This window comes from Mastigoproctus giganteus, chromosome 6 (assembly GCF_048544385.1).
Source record: "Mastigoproctus giganteus isolate SK-2022 chromosome 6, ASM4854438v1, whole genome shotgun sequence".
NCBI lineage: Eukaryota > Metazoa > Arthropoda > Arachnida > Uropygi > Thelyphonidae > Mastigoproctus > Mastigoproctus giganteus.
Genome location: NC_143580.1, coordinates 223,779,190 through 223,796,999, shown reverse-complemented (window position 1 = coordinate 223,796,999; position 17,810 = coordinate 223,779,190). Strand labels below are relative to the sequence as shown.

At 36.9% G+C, this 17,810-nt stretch overlaps 1 protein-coding gene across 5 annotated transcripts in view; it reads right to left on the bottom strand.

The window, feature by feature from the left end:
- The window catches only part of LOC150085023 (ral GTPase-activating protein subunit alpha-1), a 529,619-nt gene that overhangs the window by 475,428 nt on the left and 36,381 nt on the right, over positions 1 to 17,810 (bottom strand). For all 5 annotated transcript variants that reach the window (XM_090376739.1, XM_090376741.1, XM_090376740.1 and 2 more), the window contains exon 3: positions 17,134 to 17,183. In XM_090376739.1, the coding sequence (XP_090232865.1) occupies positions 17,134 to 17,183 (50 nt within the window). The remainder of the gene's footprint in view (positions 1 to 17,133; positions 17,184 to 17,810) is intronic.

Here is a 17,810-nt window from a genome sequence, read left to right as displayed (position 1 = left end):
TTGAAAATGAAAGCAAAACAGCATTAAAACGTTTCCCACGCCAACTTGAGAAAATTTACCACGCTCAGTGAAATTTTCTCACAAGCTAATTTAATTGCAGTACAGTGACGTGTAACGTAGTTCCGAGATCAACATTTTAAAAAATGATCAAGTATATTGCTTGTAATATTTGCGTTATATGCATTTATCCAAAGTCTAATCATCACTCAGTACAGCATTCGACATCGTGTATAACGGACAGTTTATTCGAACATTGTATCATAATTAATGCAACCAACGCAGTTACATTTTCGAAGAGTTAATAATGGCGGATAAGAATGAAAAAGCAACAATGTCTGGATGCAGTACGAAGACTATAAATGTAAGAAAAAGACTGAATTTGAAAATTAAGCTAGACATTTGAAGTGAATCGATTCCGGTCCACGACAGCGGGAAAGACAGCTGTTCCACTGCAAGCAACTATTAGGATTTAAATGGAGAGACTTTAGCTAATTTTATTGAAGATAGTATCCAATGCAGAATTCAGTTAAGTTAAATATTATATATATATATATATATATATATAGAGAGAGAGAGAGAGAGAGAGAGATTAGCCTATATGATGATCTGAAGAAAACTCACCTAAAAAAAGCATGGAACCATTTAAAACTAGTAAGGGCTGGTTGAATAGGTTTAAAATTCAGGGAGCAACCGCAAGTTCAGATCAAGGAGCCGAAACTTTCAAAAAAAGAACTTGTTAAAATTATTGAAGAGGGGTATTATGTGTTATACTTCTTGACAAGTTTTTAACATAGATGAAGCAGGACTTTTTTGGAAATGAATGCCTAAAAGAAGTTTCATATTGAAAGAAGAAAAAAACATACCAGGTTTCAAAGCGGCGAAGGATCGGTTGACTTTATTGTTGGGTGGTAACGCTGTGGGGGTTTAAAATTAAAACCCGTTTTAGTTTACCAGGAAGAGGGCCAAAGTACAACCCAAAATCGACACATTTTTCATGATTAAATTCATCAATTAAATTAAATTAAATCAATTAAAATCAATTTAGATCAATTAAATTCATGATTTTAATTAGAATTTTAAGTTTAATTCTGATACGTAAGTAGTTACCACATATTATATACGTATGTAATGCAGAATATTTTATATATTCAAATATTTGAATATTAAATATTTTGACTGACATTTGTGCATCTTTTCAATACTGTTTATTATTGTTTAGGAAATATCCTATGGCACCGACCACAACTCACAAATACATATGTTACCTTATGGGAATGCGGTGCTCGCTTAGCATGGATTAACTGAGCGCTCTATTTTTCCGGAACGAATTATCAGCATTAAGCGGGGGTCGCCTGTATGTTAAAAGCTATAATTATGCTAAAACACTGTTTCAGTTATCATTACAGAACTTAAATTTCATTTAATGAAAATTGTTACTTAATAACTGTTAATGAATTAGTAACACCTAAAATCCTCAAATTATGGAATTAATATTATGTAAAAATGATGGAAGCAATGTTTCCATCAGCCTTTTAATCAGAAATAGGACAAACTTTTGTAGAAAAATACATGGTATTCAAAGATATAGAACAAAAATTATAAGACAAAAATATAAAAATACATGGAGGACATAATGCATGCAGGACAAACCAATGCACAAAAAAAAAAAAAATAATAAAAAATAACTACCCAACATGCAGTTCTTTACTGTGTTGAAATAAATTAATATTGTGACAACTGGAAGAAAAATTTTAAAATTACAGTAAATACACATTATATACAAGAAATATAGGACCCCTTTTTTCAAATACATAGGACTTTATTATTATTATTATTGTTGTTGTAAACTGAAGTTAAATTTAATCTTGAAAAAATCTTAACACTATTTTTGAAGAGTCAAATCTGCAAAGAAATGTCTCACATAATTTAAGGAACCCAAAAGCAATTGTTCTACCTCATCCTAGGGTACTAAATAATAGATTTGGAGATAGGCATACAATGAATATAATAAACAACTTGTTGGCTAGTGTAGATTTCAGGAGAAGTTATTCTAGCTCCAAATTAAAATTCTTAATAAGAAAATTTTTGATACTCAATGATACAGTAGATTAGAATTGCTATGCAGATAAATTGTTTTCTCTCTGTTTGCAGTGCAGAATGTACTATGTGTTGTGATTTCATTATCTTTTCTGTTAGATAACAAATTTGTATGCAAAAACTTGTAAATGAAGAATTACAACTTGTTGTCAAGAAATTTACTTTTCTTAACAAGTTCATTCATTGTAAACAAATTCTCTTGATAAAAATAAATTGTATTGTATTGTAAACAAAAAATTATTATTGTTGTAAACAAAATTATTATTATCGTTGTAAACAAAAATTATTATTATCATTGTAATTATTAATTATTGTAAGTAAAAATTATTAAACAAAATTTTTGATAAATTGTATTGTACTGTATTGCATTATTATTATTGTTGTTGCTCATATTATTTCTCCCTAATTCGGGGATTCCACCCTGTGACGGGTATTGCTACCAAGTACACAGGGTGACGATTATGTCTGGTGTTACTGTTGGTTGGGAACTCTGGCTATATTACAGGTGGTCAGGATTGTGGCTTTCTGGAGTTCCTTGTAGGTGTTCTCTGGGATAACTATTGCTGCTAGGCTGTTATGTAGAGTCTTTGGCACCATACCATACAGAATATGATCGGGATGGTTGTTACTTGTTGCATATGCCACATCTCTCTGATCTCTAGTCTTAGGTTCGTGTACTTATATTTTCTCCTCATGGGTTTTCTGGAGGTTACAGTGTTGGGCACCGCTATGTCAATCAGATAGGTAGCCTTCTCCTCGTCGACAAGGGTTGTCTGGTCTGTTGTGTGGGATTGTCTTGTCCATTATTATGGCACGGTAACACCTAAAATCAGTCCCAGTACAGCTCTACTATTGGGGTCTTTACTATTCCCTCAAGTTTATACTTGTAATATGGTACACTTTCTTTGATCAACTGGTATTTCCTTGCTCAATTATGCTGTATTATCCTGGCTTCCTGGTTGCGTCTACGAGTGTATCCAGGGGTGATCTGTGACTGCAAAAAGTTCTATTGGGTCTCTGCTTCGGTATCACATGGATCGTTGTGGGATCCATTCCTTCAAATTCTGTTAGGGTCTTCTTCCACTCATCTTCTATTCTGGATATCATGACCTCTCGCCACTTCAACTGCTCTGGGTTGTATTTCTTCTTGCTCTTCCTCCTCCTCTGGTTCAGCATCGTCCATATTCTTTGTTCTTTGCAGTTGATCAATCACATCCTGCTTGATTTTTTCTAAGATTGCAGGAGCTATCAGGTTCTTTGTAACAATGGGCCTTCTCTGGTTCACTATTCGCTGTTTGGTGACCTGAATATCCGGGAATCGTTCTAATCACTTGATATTTTGTCTCGACCTGTACATTATCATATTGGTCTCTAGTGTCATTATTTCATAGTATGCTTGCATGACATATGTATTCATTTCGATGGTCCACTTCATGTGTTGGTGTTTTCTTCTTTCCTTCCTGGGTGGTCACTAGCACAGTTGTGTAGGAAGCACTTCCAGTTGGTGGTGCTGGATGGTCCTGCCCTTCTCTTGTGGTAACCATATGGGGGACAGCACCACTTGCTCCACTGTCTTCCTTGGAAGACAGTCTCCAACTTTTTGAACCGACCCCTCTGCCTAAGGCCTGAACGCGAGTGATTTTATCCTGCGCCACACTCGATGCAGTACGAATATTATTTCTTCAGCATAATCCATCTATGGGGTGGAGCTGTTTAGCTTCAGCTTACGTTCGGTGGGAGTGACACTAGATGAGACCACTATCTGCCTTAGCCATCACTCCAACCTTGGGGAATATAGATCCATTGGAGTAACTTTTGAGATGTTTTTTTATTTTTATTATTATTAATTATTTTTTATTCATTTTTTAAATTTGAATAATAATTTTCAAATTATTATTCTAATTTAGTACTATTTTTATTATACCGGTCTGCAAATGTGATGGAGTCGCATTTGCTTCCGCCAAAGTGGGACTCGAACCTGGGTCCATCAGGCTGGTAGTCCAGTGTCGCAACCACTGGACTACCAATACCACCACTGGGCCATCGCGCTGTTGCTGCTGGTGGTGGTGGTGGTGATGGTAGCAGAAAGTTATGGGCAAATGATGCAAGGAAGCAAGCTGTAGGATAAGCTTACAGGACATTTTTTTGAATATAGAGAAAAAATATGACAGTAGAGGTGCTCTGCAGGGAAGCAAGCCTATCCGGCATCAGCCTAAAAAAATAAATTTAGAAAGTGAACATTTATCCAATTCATTTAGCTATCCTATCTAATAATTTTTCCAATCCTTTTAATTTTGAGAATGTAATAAGACAGCCAACTCATTTGGTTTGAACAGCAAAAAGACATCCACACAAGCAGAGGCTACAAAGTTGTGAGTTATGAGAGGGAAGTAGCAAATTGAATGACTGTGAAATTTTTGGCATTGAAATGGGATGCAAAAACTAGGAGACAAACTATTAGGAAAACCAATAGACTGGGCCCTAAGAAGCTCACACTTGCTTAACTTTGCTGTCAAACCACTGGAATAAACTAGCTTCCTGGGTGGTTGAGGCTGATATTCCAATAAAATGAGGGGCAACTAGATCAATGCCTTCTGACAGCAGAAAGAGTATGATAAGAGGAATACAGGTTGTATTCCTCTTATCATACCAATGTGTATACTTCCCCTATATTATTATAGGGGAAGTATACACAATGGCCAAAAAAATATGAAACCTTATTTAGTATTGAATATAGCAGAAAGTGTGCAGTGCCATATGGATTCCATAAGGTGTTTTTGTGAATTTTGGTCTAACTGTAACTATTCTTCCAGCAAAATATTGTGCAGCTGTGACAAAGTTGAAGAGAGCTATACTTTGCCGGATAGTTCTCTCCAGCATATCTCACACATTCCCAATAGGACTGAAATTGGGTGAATACGGGGGCTAGAAAAGATAGTGAAAATACATGTCATGTTCTCCAAACTATACTTGCACGATGTGCAGTTGCATTGTCATCCATAAAGTGGCCACCACCTTCAGGATAAAAGTGTAACATTGCAGGATACAGCAGATTTGATATAAAATTCAGGTGGATGACATCTGACCTTCCATCGCTATCAAAAGACCCAGTCTATGCCAACAAAACATTCCCCATACCATGATACCACCTCCAGATGTTTGGGTTGTCGTAACAAGGTAAGCAGGGTCCACTGCTTCGTGAGGTTCTTACCACACTCTCTGCCTACCATCGGTGCAAAACAAGATGGATTGTGATTAGTCTAACCACATGATATTCTTCTTTAGTTCCACTGTTCAATCACAACATTCTCAGCACAATTGAAAGCAGATTTTTGTTTTTATCTGAAAAAAGTAGCTTCTAAATAGACAGGTGATTGCCAATACCCAATTTCTTGTGCATGGTATGGGTTGAAATAGGGCAGTTATGGGCTTGGTTGAATAAAGATGTTATTTTCTGCACACTAGATGTCCTATTTTTCCATACAGCCTTCCTTACAGTAAGATGACCTCACTTTTAAGCAATGTTTTTCTGTCACATTTATGACTTTGCTTTTTTACCAGTGCTTTTTAACAACGCTTTTCTAACCAATCCTTTTTTTACAAGAGAATAATCACCTCTTTATGCCCAATGGCAAACTCCGTGTATATGACTGACACTAAAATGTATGAGTCACGTATTGGACAAGAATTTGCAGCTCCAGCAAATCTACAGATAGTAGGTATTGACTTAATTGTTATGTTAAATTATTTTCTAAACTAGCTTATAGTCCTAGTCAAGCTCCTTGGTTTATTTTGAATTTAGATAACGATTTTGAAAGTTAATACTTAGTGTCTGTAGTTTACCATTCGTAACTTGCCACCACTGTTATACGATAAGGAATAGCACTGTACTAGAACTCTGTTAGCTTAGCATTAGTAGAGGCATAGGATGCAAGAAAGCAAGCTTATGCGGCATCAGCCAAAAAAAAAAAAAAAAAAAAAAAAAAAACACCCTCCCATTTCACCCCTCCATTTGTTCCCAATACCTGTCCAGCTCAGCCTTAAATTTATTTAGGCTATTAGCTTCCACAAAAAAAAAACCAAAGCCTGTTCCACCAATCAACTACCCGCTGGCTAAAGGCAAATTTCCACACATCTATTCTACAACTATCTTTCCTCAATTTGAAACTATGCCCCCCTCAGGTTCTTAATCTGAGCAAGAGGAAGAATCCCATCAGCATTCAGTTTAGAATAGTATAATATTATCAATTAATCAGTAAAATTTGTTAGTCTTATTAAATTTTTATTGTTAATTAAATTGTACTTAAAACGGAATCATGATCAAGACTAGAACAGTCTTGATCATGATTCCGTTTTTCGGAATCGCTCAGAGATTAGCCAGAGTGCTATAGCTCGGGGGAGAACCAAAGTGGGGCAATTCTCCAATGCATCACAGTCTAAAAAAATGCTTGAAATGTTTGTGGACCTGTCTAGAACAGGATATGATCTAGCCAAGGAGGATGTCTCTGTATGCTAGGTGCAGAGACTGTGAGGAAATAAACGGAATATACTCTGTCAGAAAGAGAGGAATACACTATGCAAGAAGGATAGGTGAACAGGACCAGGGTATGTATGCCAGGGGCAAAGGTTGATGAGATTGTAGAGAAGATGTCATCTTTTAAGGGCACAAAAGGTGATATTGTTGTTCACGTTGGCACTAATGACCTTAAGAGTAAGAGACCTGCAGATTTAATTAACAAGTACAAGTCAATTTAATTAACAATTAACAAGTACAATGTTGAAAAAAAGCCATGCACTAGGGTTGAATTTGAAAGTGTCTGCAATTCTGCCCAGACACGATAGGAGGGAGTATATGATGGGAGCCTTTTCGATCAATTTGGCCCTTGAAAGACTGTGCAATGCTCAAGGGGTAGAATTTTTTTCAGCCTGGTCTGTGCTTGCTAAAAGGAAAGACTGCTTCTACAGGGATGAGATACATTTAAATAGAAAGGGTGCAAGAATATTTGCTGATGCTATCGAACCAGTGTTAGATGGGTCGGAAAACTGCTAGATTGGGGGAAACAGACTAAAAGATTAACAGTAGCCGCAGGCAAAGGTGATTCTTGCACTGCTTCAATTGTAATGAGCAGAAGCTTAGATTGCAAGTTGCTGGGCGCTTCAAGAGCTGCAGGAAGTCATCATGGAACAAGTAAATACATGGGCTGTGTTAGGGTAACTAAGAGTAAGAACAGATGGATGTATATTTGTATGTACACCAATGGTAGAAGTATAGTTAATAAATTTATGATGAATTTGAAGTGCTGATAAAGACATCAAAGGCAGATACTGTTGGGATATCAGAGACATGGTGTCACACAGATATAAGCTTGTTTGTTATTTGTTTTTTAGGAGCATTAGCAACTAAGGCCGTATTGCTCCGGGATATGCGGTGGTCATTCCCTGACCTTTCCGCATCGTCCGTATTTGGTGGTGACGGGCTCGAACCCCGGTCTAATCAAGAAGCGTGTGCTACGCACTGCTGCTCCTTCCCACCTGGCTACGGAGGCGCCGCACAGATATAAGCAGTGCAGAATCAGATTTTGGGGAGTACAATGTATAAAGAAAGGAGAGACAGGGTAGGAAGGGAGGAGGGGTTATGCTGCTAGTTAAGAAACACACAAAATCTAAAGAAGTGCATCCAGTTGATATGGGTGGACAGTGCAATGCTGATTCAGTTTGGTGTGACAAAACACTGGGAACGGAAAATGAGAGGAGTGTGTTATAAGCCTAATGACTCTGATGAGTACAACAAACAGTTGTGCAGAGAAATAGAGTGGGCTAGTAAATCAGAATGTCTTGTAATGGGGGATTTTAACTTTCCAGATATTGACTGGAACTTGTGGGTTGGTCACTTGCACACTAGCAAGACTTTTTTGAATTTATTGGAGGATTGTTTTCTACAGCAATATGTTCAAAGGGCAACCAGAGGGAGTAATACTCTTGATCTGATTATCAGCAGTGATGACTCATGTATTAGGAATTTGCAGATAAAGTAACCACTAGGTAACAGTAATCACAGTCTACTGACATGGGCTTTACTTAATGATGTAACTACCATGAAGGGTAAAGGGGAAGGTTTTTTGTTTTCATAAAGATGACTACCGTGGTCTCAGACAGTTTTTAAATTCTATACAGTGGGATCAACTGATGATGTTAAAGACACCAAATTCTAAATTGCAAGCCTTCAAGGAATTAATCTTGGAATGTACTAGGCTTTTCGTACCAACTAAGAAATACTGTTCAAGATTTAGACCTAAATGGTTGTCAGATGAACTAATGAGGCTTGTGGCAGAGGAAAAAAATGTGTGGGATACATATAAATTATCAGGTGACACAGAAGCCTATGGCAGATATATCTGGGATAATTGTGCAGTCAGATATGAAGTTCTCTGAGCAGTGCAGATGGGTTGCCAGAGCAGGTCATGTAGTTTTGTCAATGACATATAGAAATTTTGCTAGCAGAGACAAGGAGGTGATTATCCCTTTGTATAAGGCAATGGTCAGGCCACACCTTGAGTACTGTATACAGGTCTGGAGGCCTCATTGTAAGAAGGATGTAGAGTTGCCAGAACAAGTACAGAGAAGGGCAACAAAATTGGTGAGAGGTACAAAGGATGCACTTAAAAAGAAAGACTTAAGTTCTGCAAGTTGCAGCATCTGGAAACTAGGCATCTGCGAGGTGATCTGATCAAGATGTATAAGGCCTTGAATGGTTTCAGAAGGCTCAGTGCTGACAGGATAATTCTGCTTGCTCAGATTAAGAATCTGAGGAGCATAGATTCAAATTGAGGAAAGACAGTTGTAGAATAGATGTGCAGAAGTTTGCCTTTAGCCAGCAGATAGTTGATTGCTGGAACAGACTTCCATCTGTTGATGTGGAAGTTGATAGCTTAAATAAATTTAAGGCTGAAATAGAAAAACATTTGGAGGGTGAAATGGGAAAGGTTTTTTTTTTTTTTGGCTGATGCTGTATAAGCTTGCTTTCTTGCATCATATGCCTCAACTAATTCTAATGCTAATATAAGTTAGTCTGTAATCAAGTCATAAAGGAGGTTAGGCAAGCAAAGACTGATTATGAGAAATCCTTGGCAAGGGATGCAAAGAAAAACAAAGACTTTTTGCTTATGTAAACGCTAGAAGGAAGGGGATGTATCAGATTGGTCCACTTGATGTTGGTGGTTCGACTGTTGATGATCCTGCTCAGATAGCTGACAAACTGAATGAGTATTTTGCATCTACATTCACACATGAGGAATTCTGTAAGGAAGGGGAGGACAGAAGTTTACTAAACTCTAACAGGGAGCTAAATGATGTTGTAATAATGGAGAGCCAAATGGAGAAATTTTCGAAGTTAAACATAAAATAGGCACCTGGGGCAGATGAAATCTATCCAGTTATATTAAAGGAGGCAGCAAGGGAAGTAAACAAACCCTTAGCCATAAATTATGAGAGCATCATTAGAATCAGGGGATGGCTGGAGATGTGCAAATGTATCCCCAATTCACAAAGGGGGTTCAAAGAGTGATGCAAATAATTATAAACCTGTTAGTTTAACTTCTGTTCCGGGGAAAATAATGGAGTCACTGGTTAAAGAAGTGATGCAGGATCACCTAGACAAGACTGCGGTAATAGTTCAGACACAACAGGAGTTTGTTAAGGGGAAGTCTTGTCTGACCAATTTGATTGGATACTCTGATGTGGTCACAAAGGAACTGGATGCAAAAAATAATTTTGATATCATACACTTGGATTTCAGGAAAGATTTTGATACTGTTGCACAGGGAAAAACTGCAGTACAAATTAGAATGGTATGGCATTAAGGGCAAGTTGCTGCAATAGATAAAGGGATGGTTGAGTGGGAGAAGGCAGAGAGTGGTAATAAATAGACACTGCTCTATGTGGACTTATGTTATTAGTTAAGTCCCCCAGGGTTCAGTGCTGGGCCCATTGTTGTTTTGTATATTTATCAATGATATCCACGAAGGTATAGCAGGCTTATTGTCCAAGTTTGCAGATGATACAAAGGTTGGCAGGGTTGTTAATGAAAGTAAAGACAGTATGCTGCAACACTTAAACAAAGGTGGTGCAAAAGTTTTTGCCAGTATTATTGAGGATACCTTAAAGGCTCAGGGAAACTGCTAGTTAGGGGGGTTGTGGGTAATACTGACACGCGTTTATCTGATAATATTGGTCAATGTAACTCTTGCACATACCTTAAGAGTTCTTATCTGTTACCCCAACTGGACGTATTATCTAGATGTTCTGGGGGCAAAGACGTTTCACGTGAGCAGGTAGCTAATATCAGGGAAGAGAGCCTAAAAAACTTCAAGGGTTGTGTTAGGGTTGTTAAATATATAAGAACAGTAAATCTTAATTGTTTATACAGTAACGTTAGAAGTGTCGTCAATAAAATGAGCGAATTCGAACTGCTGGTTAAAACAAGTAACGCAGACATAATAGGGCTTACGGAGACGTGGTGCCACCCGGAAATTGGGGATGATGAGTTTCAGTACGGCTTGTATAATGTATTTAGGAAGGATAGAGTAGATAGAAGGGGTGGTGGGGTAATGCTTCTTATCAGAAGCAGCCTGAGTGCGACGATAGCTTTCCCAGATTCAGACATTTCACATGCTAGTATAGAGTCTGTATGGTGTGAGATAGTTGGAAACAAAGGTACAATGCGAGTAGGCGTAATCTACAGACCAGGTGATTGTGAAGACTATGACAAAAGCCTCTACATGCAAATGGAATGGGCAAGTAAGCGTCAATGCCTTATTATGGGTGATTTCAATTTGCCTCTAATTGATTGGAGTAAATGGGAAGGAAACTCGACATGGGGAACAAAATTTTTAAATCAACTAGATGACTGTTATTTGTATCAACATGTCAGGGAAAGTACTAGAGAAAAGAATATCCTAGACCTCATCATCACACATGAATCAGATGACATAACAGGGCTGACAGTAGAGGAACCAGTAGCAGGAAGTGATCACGGAGTTCTACAGTGGATGATGACGAGAGAGGTAGCAGAAGTAAAAGGCAAAGGAATGGGTTTTAATTTCAGAAAAGGAAATTACGATGCCTTAAGGTACTACATGGCCTCTATTAACTGGGTAGATATCGCGCAGAGAATGAATACAATTGAACTGTGGTACGCTTTTAAAACATTAATCACAGATGCCTTGAATGCGTATATACCATTAAAAAAATACTCCACGAGAAGGGTTCCAAGTTGGATGAATAGTGAAGTTGCCACATTACTTGAACAGAAAAAGGTGGCATGGAAACGTTACAGAGCAATAAAAAGTACTGAAGCCTATAACAGCTACAAGGTGATGTGTAATAGAGCCACAGAAAAGGTTCGACAGGCAAAGGCAGTTTATGAGAAATCATTAGCAAACAGAGCAAAGAGGGGGGATAAAGAATTCTTCACATATATAAATGCCAAGAAGAGCAGGACAAACCAGATCGGACCTTTACGTAAGGGAAAGGGGATAGTAATAAATACACCAGCTGCCGTTGCAGATGAACTCAACAGTTATTTTGCATCGATATTTACAAATGAAAAGCCTTTTGTGGCAATGGGAAATTGTGGGAGCGAAGTTGAAAAATATGTAATTAATGATATTGAAATTTCGCAAGATTATTTAATGAAAAAACTTTCAAGCCTACAGACTAGTAAGGCTCCTGGAGTTGATGGAATATACCCTATAATCTTGAGAGAGGCGGCAAGCGAGTGCATTGAACCACTGAGGCTGGTTATGCGAGCATCACTAGACTCTGGGGAGATTCCCTTGGATTGGAAAAGTGCAAATGTATCTCCCATACATAAGGGTGGCTCTAAAAGTGAAGTGGGAAATTATCGACCTGTCAGTCTGACTTCAGTAGTAGGGAAAATCATGGAGGCATTGATCAAGGGTGGAATTCAGGATCATTTGGATCGAATTGAAATTCTCAAGGATACTCAGCATGGTTTTGTAAAGGGAAAATCATGTTTAACAAATCTGGTTCGCTATTTCGAAAGGGTCACTCACGAGCTGGATTTAGGGAATAATTTCGACATTGTTTATTTAGATTTCAGCAAAGCTTTTGACTCAGTCCCACATGAGCGGTTGCTTTATAAGCTGGAACAGGTTGGAATCACTGGGAAAATCCTTAGATGGATAGAAGGATGGCTTCAGGGCAGGAGGCAGAGGGTTGTGATAAATGGCTATTCCTCAGATTGGGTTGATGTAAGAAGTGGGGTTCCCCAAGGATCAGTATTAGGACCACTGTTGTTTTTAATTTTCATAAACGACATTGATGAAGGGATAGAGGGCGTGATGTCTAAATTTGCAGATGATGTTAAAATTGGTAGAGTAGTTAATGATCACTGTCAAGCTGAGCTTCTTCAGAGAGACCTAGATAGACTTCAAGAATGGTCAGAAAAATGGCAGCTGTGCTTTAATCCAACAAAGTGTAAGGTATTACACCTGGGAAACAGTAATCCCAAAATAACTTATTCACTTGGTGGAGTTCAACTAAACCCAGTACTGGAGGAAAGGGACTTGGGTGTTACGATACGGTCAGACATGAAATTCTCTGAGCATTGTAAACAGGTTGCAAGGAAGGCCCATGGTGTCCTATCGATGATCTATCGAACTTTTGCAAGTAGAGATAGGGACGTGATAATCCCATTATATAAGGCCTATGTTAGACCACACTTGGAATACTGTGTTCAAGTATGGAGACCGCACCTAAAGAAAGACATCGAGCTTCTTGAAAGGGTGCAAAGAAGGGTAACTCGCCTGGTGAGATCGGCAAAAGGGCGTCCATATGAAGAAAGACTTCGAATATGTGGGTTGCAGAGTTTGGAAACTAGACACCTTAGAGGAGATTTGATTGAGGTGTTTAAGGCTCTGAGAGGCATCAGTAAAATGAATGAGGACAAAATTTTCAAGATTATAAATGATGCTAGAACTAGGGGACATAAATTCAAGTTACGCGGGGAAATGTTTAGATTGGACTGCAGGAAGTTTTATTTTAGCCAGCGAGTTATAAATTACTGGAATAAGTTGCCTTCATGGGTGGTAGAGGCCGACAGTTTGGGGAAATTCAAAGGTCATCTGGATAGTACTTTCGGGTAAGGGAAGCGCATAGGATGATAGGATTAATTTCCTTTTTATTTAATTTCATTTTATTATTTTTATTTATTTATTAATTATTATTATTTATTTATTTAATTTTTGTTTTTATCATTGTTTTGTTCGGATTTTTTTTTTTTTGGCTGGTGCAGCATAAGCCATAGGCTTTCTTGCACCATACGGCCGTTACTAATACTAATAAAGGGATGGTTGAGTGGGAGAAGGCAGAGAGTGGTAATAAATAGACACTGCTCTATGTGGACTTATGTTATTAGTTAAGTCCCCCAGGGTTCGGTGCTGGGCCCATTGTTGTTTTGTATATTTATCAATGATATCCACGAAGGTATAGCAGGCTTATTGTCCAAGTTTGCAGATGATACAAAGGTTGGCAGAGTTGTTAATGAAAGTAAAGACAGTATGCTGCAACAAGATCTACAAAAGTTAGGCAGATGGGCTGAGAAGTGGCAACTGAAGTTTAATAGTGACAAATGCAAAGTACTACATATGGGGGTAGCAGTAATCCAAGAGAAACGTACCAAGTGTGTGGTACGACACTCAGGGAGGTGGAGAATGAAAAAAGACCTGGGAGTAATTGTACAGTCAGATATGAAGCTGATGGGCTACCAGAGCAGGTCATGGAGTTTTGTCAATGATGTATAGGAATTTTGCTAGCAGAGACAAGGTGATTATACCTTTGTATAAGGCAATGGTCAGGCCAAACCTTGAGTACTGCATACAGGTCTGTAGGTCTCATTTTAGAAGGATGTAGAGTTGCTGTAATGAGATAAGGGCAACAAGATTGGTGAGAGGAACAAAGGGGGGGGTCTCTTATCAAGAGAGGCTGAAATTCTGCAAGTTGCAGCATCTGGAGACTAAGCACCTGCGAGGTGATCTGATTGAGGTGTACAAGGCCTTGAACGGTTTGAGCAGTCTTTTTTTGGCTGATGCTCTATAAGCTTGCTTTCTTGCATCATATGCATCAACTGTTAAGCTAGAATCTCTGATTAATGTCATTAATCACCCTGCTCACCTTTGTATCATCAGTGAACTTTGACATTAAACTTCAAATACCAAAATCAATATCATTAATAAATGTTAAAAACAGTAAAGAGCTCACCACTGCACACTATGGGACCATATTTATAACATTAGCAGATATTTATAATTACTCTGTCTCCTACCACTTAATTTTTTATTCTATTTCCAGTAACCTGATCGTAATGCTTCACTGCTCTAATTTATTACAATCATTCACATGGGAATGTATTATAAGCTTTACTGAAAGCTAAATAAATGATGTCAAAATTATTCTTTGCATTCAATTCCACTGTGGCAACCTTGAAGTAGTTAATCAGAATGGTCAGGTCAGGCACAATCTTCTTTTAACAAATCTATGGTGAGATTTCCTAATAGCTCCAGTTCTATCCAAATGATCTTGTATTACTTCTTTGACTATAGATTTTATAATTTTTCCTTGCACAAAAGTAAAACTTATAAGTTTATAATTACTCATGTCACCCTTAAACCATCTCCAAGAATAGGAGAGATGACAATTGTATACATCCCCAATCTACAAAGACTTTCCCTGAATCCAAGGATATTCTCATTATTATTGCACAGAAGAGCTGAGAGAAAGTACATAACTTTGAAAATGTAAATTTTCTCAGAGGAAACAAAACAACGTTGCTACTGCAACAATTATAGTGTATTGCTCACACTGGTAAAGTTTTCAAAGCAATGAATAAAAATGTTAAAAATGTCAATAAATAAAGCCAAATTCTATATCACAACAGCAGTCCAAGACTCTTCTGGCCATCATAGTGTTCTATTAGTTTACCAAAAGCAGCTGTTAAGTCCCACTATTGCTGTGTATTTAGTAATAGTATTTGCCACCATATGATGCAAGGAAGCAACAAGCTTTTGCTGCACTAGCAAAAAAAAAAAAAAAAAAAAAAAAAAAAAGAAAAAAAAAGAAAAAACATCAAGTAGATAAGAAAATACAAATTATATGCCTCCCTCCTTACACAGGTGATTATCCAGTTGACCTTTTAATTCATTCAAACTGTCGGCCTCAACTACCTGAGAGGGCAACTTGCTCCACCAATCAACGACACATTGGCTAAAAGAAAACTTCCTACATTCTAATCTAAACCTCAACCCTTGTAATTTTAATTTATAGCCCCTAGTTCTGGAATTCTTTATAACAGTGAAAATTCCACTTTAATTCATTTTACTAATCTTTTACTAGTCTTTCTTGGTCGTGCTTTTGCCAATCTCACCATTCAAATTGCTCGTCTTTGGACCCTTTCAAGAAGCTCGGTCTTTTTCATGTTTCCATACTTGAACACAGTACTCCAAATGTGGTCTTACAAATTGCCTTATATAGTAGGATTATGACTTCCCTGTCTCTACTAGGCAATGTTCGATAAATCATCAATAGAATACCATGGGCTTTTCTGGCTGCCTGTTTATACTGCTCAGAAAACTTCATATCTATCCATATTGTAACACCCAGATCCCTTTACCAAAAGCAGCCATTAAGTCCGGATACTGCTGTGTATTTACTATATATAACCACCATAAAAGTCTAAGATTCAAGAATTTGTCCAAGAAGGATTTGTAAAAAAATCAAGATATTTATATCGGAAAACAGAGTCATGCCGAGGGTGAGGCAAACGAGGCTCTTGCCTCAGGTTAAAAGCTGAAAGGGGCACCAAAAGAAAGATTAAATAATTGCCAATGTTTTTGACTTTTTGTTTTGATTATTCCAATTTGTTTATCATCTTGCTTTCGCAAGACGAAAAAATGTCATGTCACTGTACAGATAACGAACTCTGTGTGCCACCATGGTGGTCGTCCCACTGGTTGTCATATCTCTATTTTAATTTTTTAAAAAGTGTACCAGAAATGTATTTTAAATAAGTCATTTTTTAAATTATTATTTTTTTTATATATTTTAGGGGAGGGCGCAATCTTTCATTCTTGCCTTAGGTACTAAAATGGCTCGGCACAGCCCTGTCAGAAAATATCAGAAAATTAGCTTTCCAATTTCTGTAGTGGCAACACAACTGGAAAACTGCATTTCAATTGCACTTGGAAAGCCATAGGAGACTTTCCTATGGCTTCCCAAGCCTGCATTTTTCCTGATATCAGTAAACTCATGCTATGACATTCAAACTATACTTTATATAAATTTTTAAGTGAGAAAAGTTAGGTTTAATATGTGAGTGCTCAGGAAACTTTGTTGTGGCTGACATGGGAAGCAAACATTTGGAAGTTAAAAATAAGAGAAAAGTTAGGTTTAATATGTGAGTGCTAAGGAAACTTTGTTCTAACTGACATGGGAAACTGACATTTGGCAGATATGGGAAGATCTCTCAGGTTAAATAATATGCTATAATTATGAAGCTCACAATCAAAAAAAATTCCAGCTTCAGGTTCAACACCAAGTTTTATTAGCAAAAAATCATTCAATAAGATCATAGCACAAGTTTGATTATAAACATGGCACACATTGATAAAATATGGCAAATATGCTACTTTGGGAACCTACAGCCAAGTTGCTGTGATCCCACATAATTTACAACAGCCAACACAATAACACTCAATGAAGCAAGTTTTTTTTTTTTTTTTTTTTAATGCAAAATTTTCAAAAATTTCTGGATTTTTGAACATCAAATATATGATGTTTTACTGAACTACATTGCAGTTATTTGGCTACAATAACTGATTAGTGAAAATAACTGATTAGTGAAACTGAAATTAGTGAAATAACTGATTAGTGAAACAAAACCATAACGAAAATTGTTTATAATATCTGTTATCACTGTTTTTAATATTTGCCAACAAAAAAAAAGTAATAAAAAAGGCTTACCTCAAATATATGACAAACAGCATCCAATTCATCTCTGTGAGTCCTATGAGCTATTAAAAATGAGATATGCATTAATCAAGATTTTTATATCAGAAATTGTAGACTGCAAATAACAAATCCCCACAAATAACTATTTCTCCCCACCTCAAGCTTATTAATACTGTTTAAAATCCAAGACATTATTTATACACATATGTTCTGGGTAGTAACCAAATATGTACATTTTACTACTTAATCGCCAGAAAATGCCCTGAGGCATTTCCTGGGGATTATGTTGTAGAGTAAAGGTCTATAGATTCTAGGGCTCTAAGGAATTAGAGCCCTAAAATCTATAGATCTTTACCTAACCATTCTTACTTCCAGCTAATCAGTACTTAATACTTAGTTAATCTTAATTTTAGTCAATCAAGCATACAGCTGTAACCATATTATAAAAAATAGTTTGTCAGTTTGGTTTTATGGTATTTTTGTTGCAGTGCAACTGTAGGATTATAAGTGGTTACTTTAGTATTAATTATTATTATTATTATTATTATTATTATTATTAATTTTAGTAATTTTATTAAAAACTTTGGTTGGATAAGATTATATTAAGGTTTAATAATAAAATTAGGATTAAAAATTAAGGTAACTGAAAAAAATTAATTATTAAAAGAAAATTAATAAGTAAATCATTT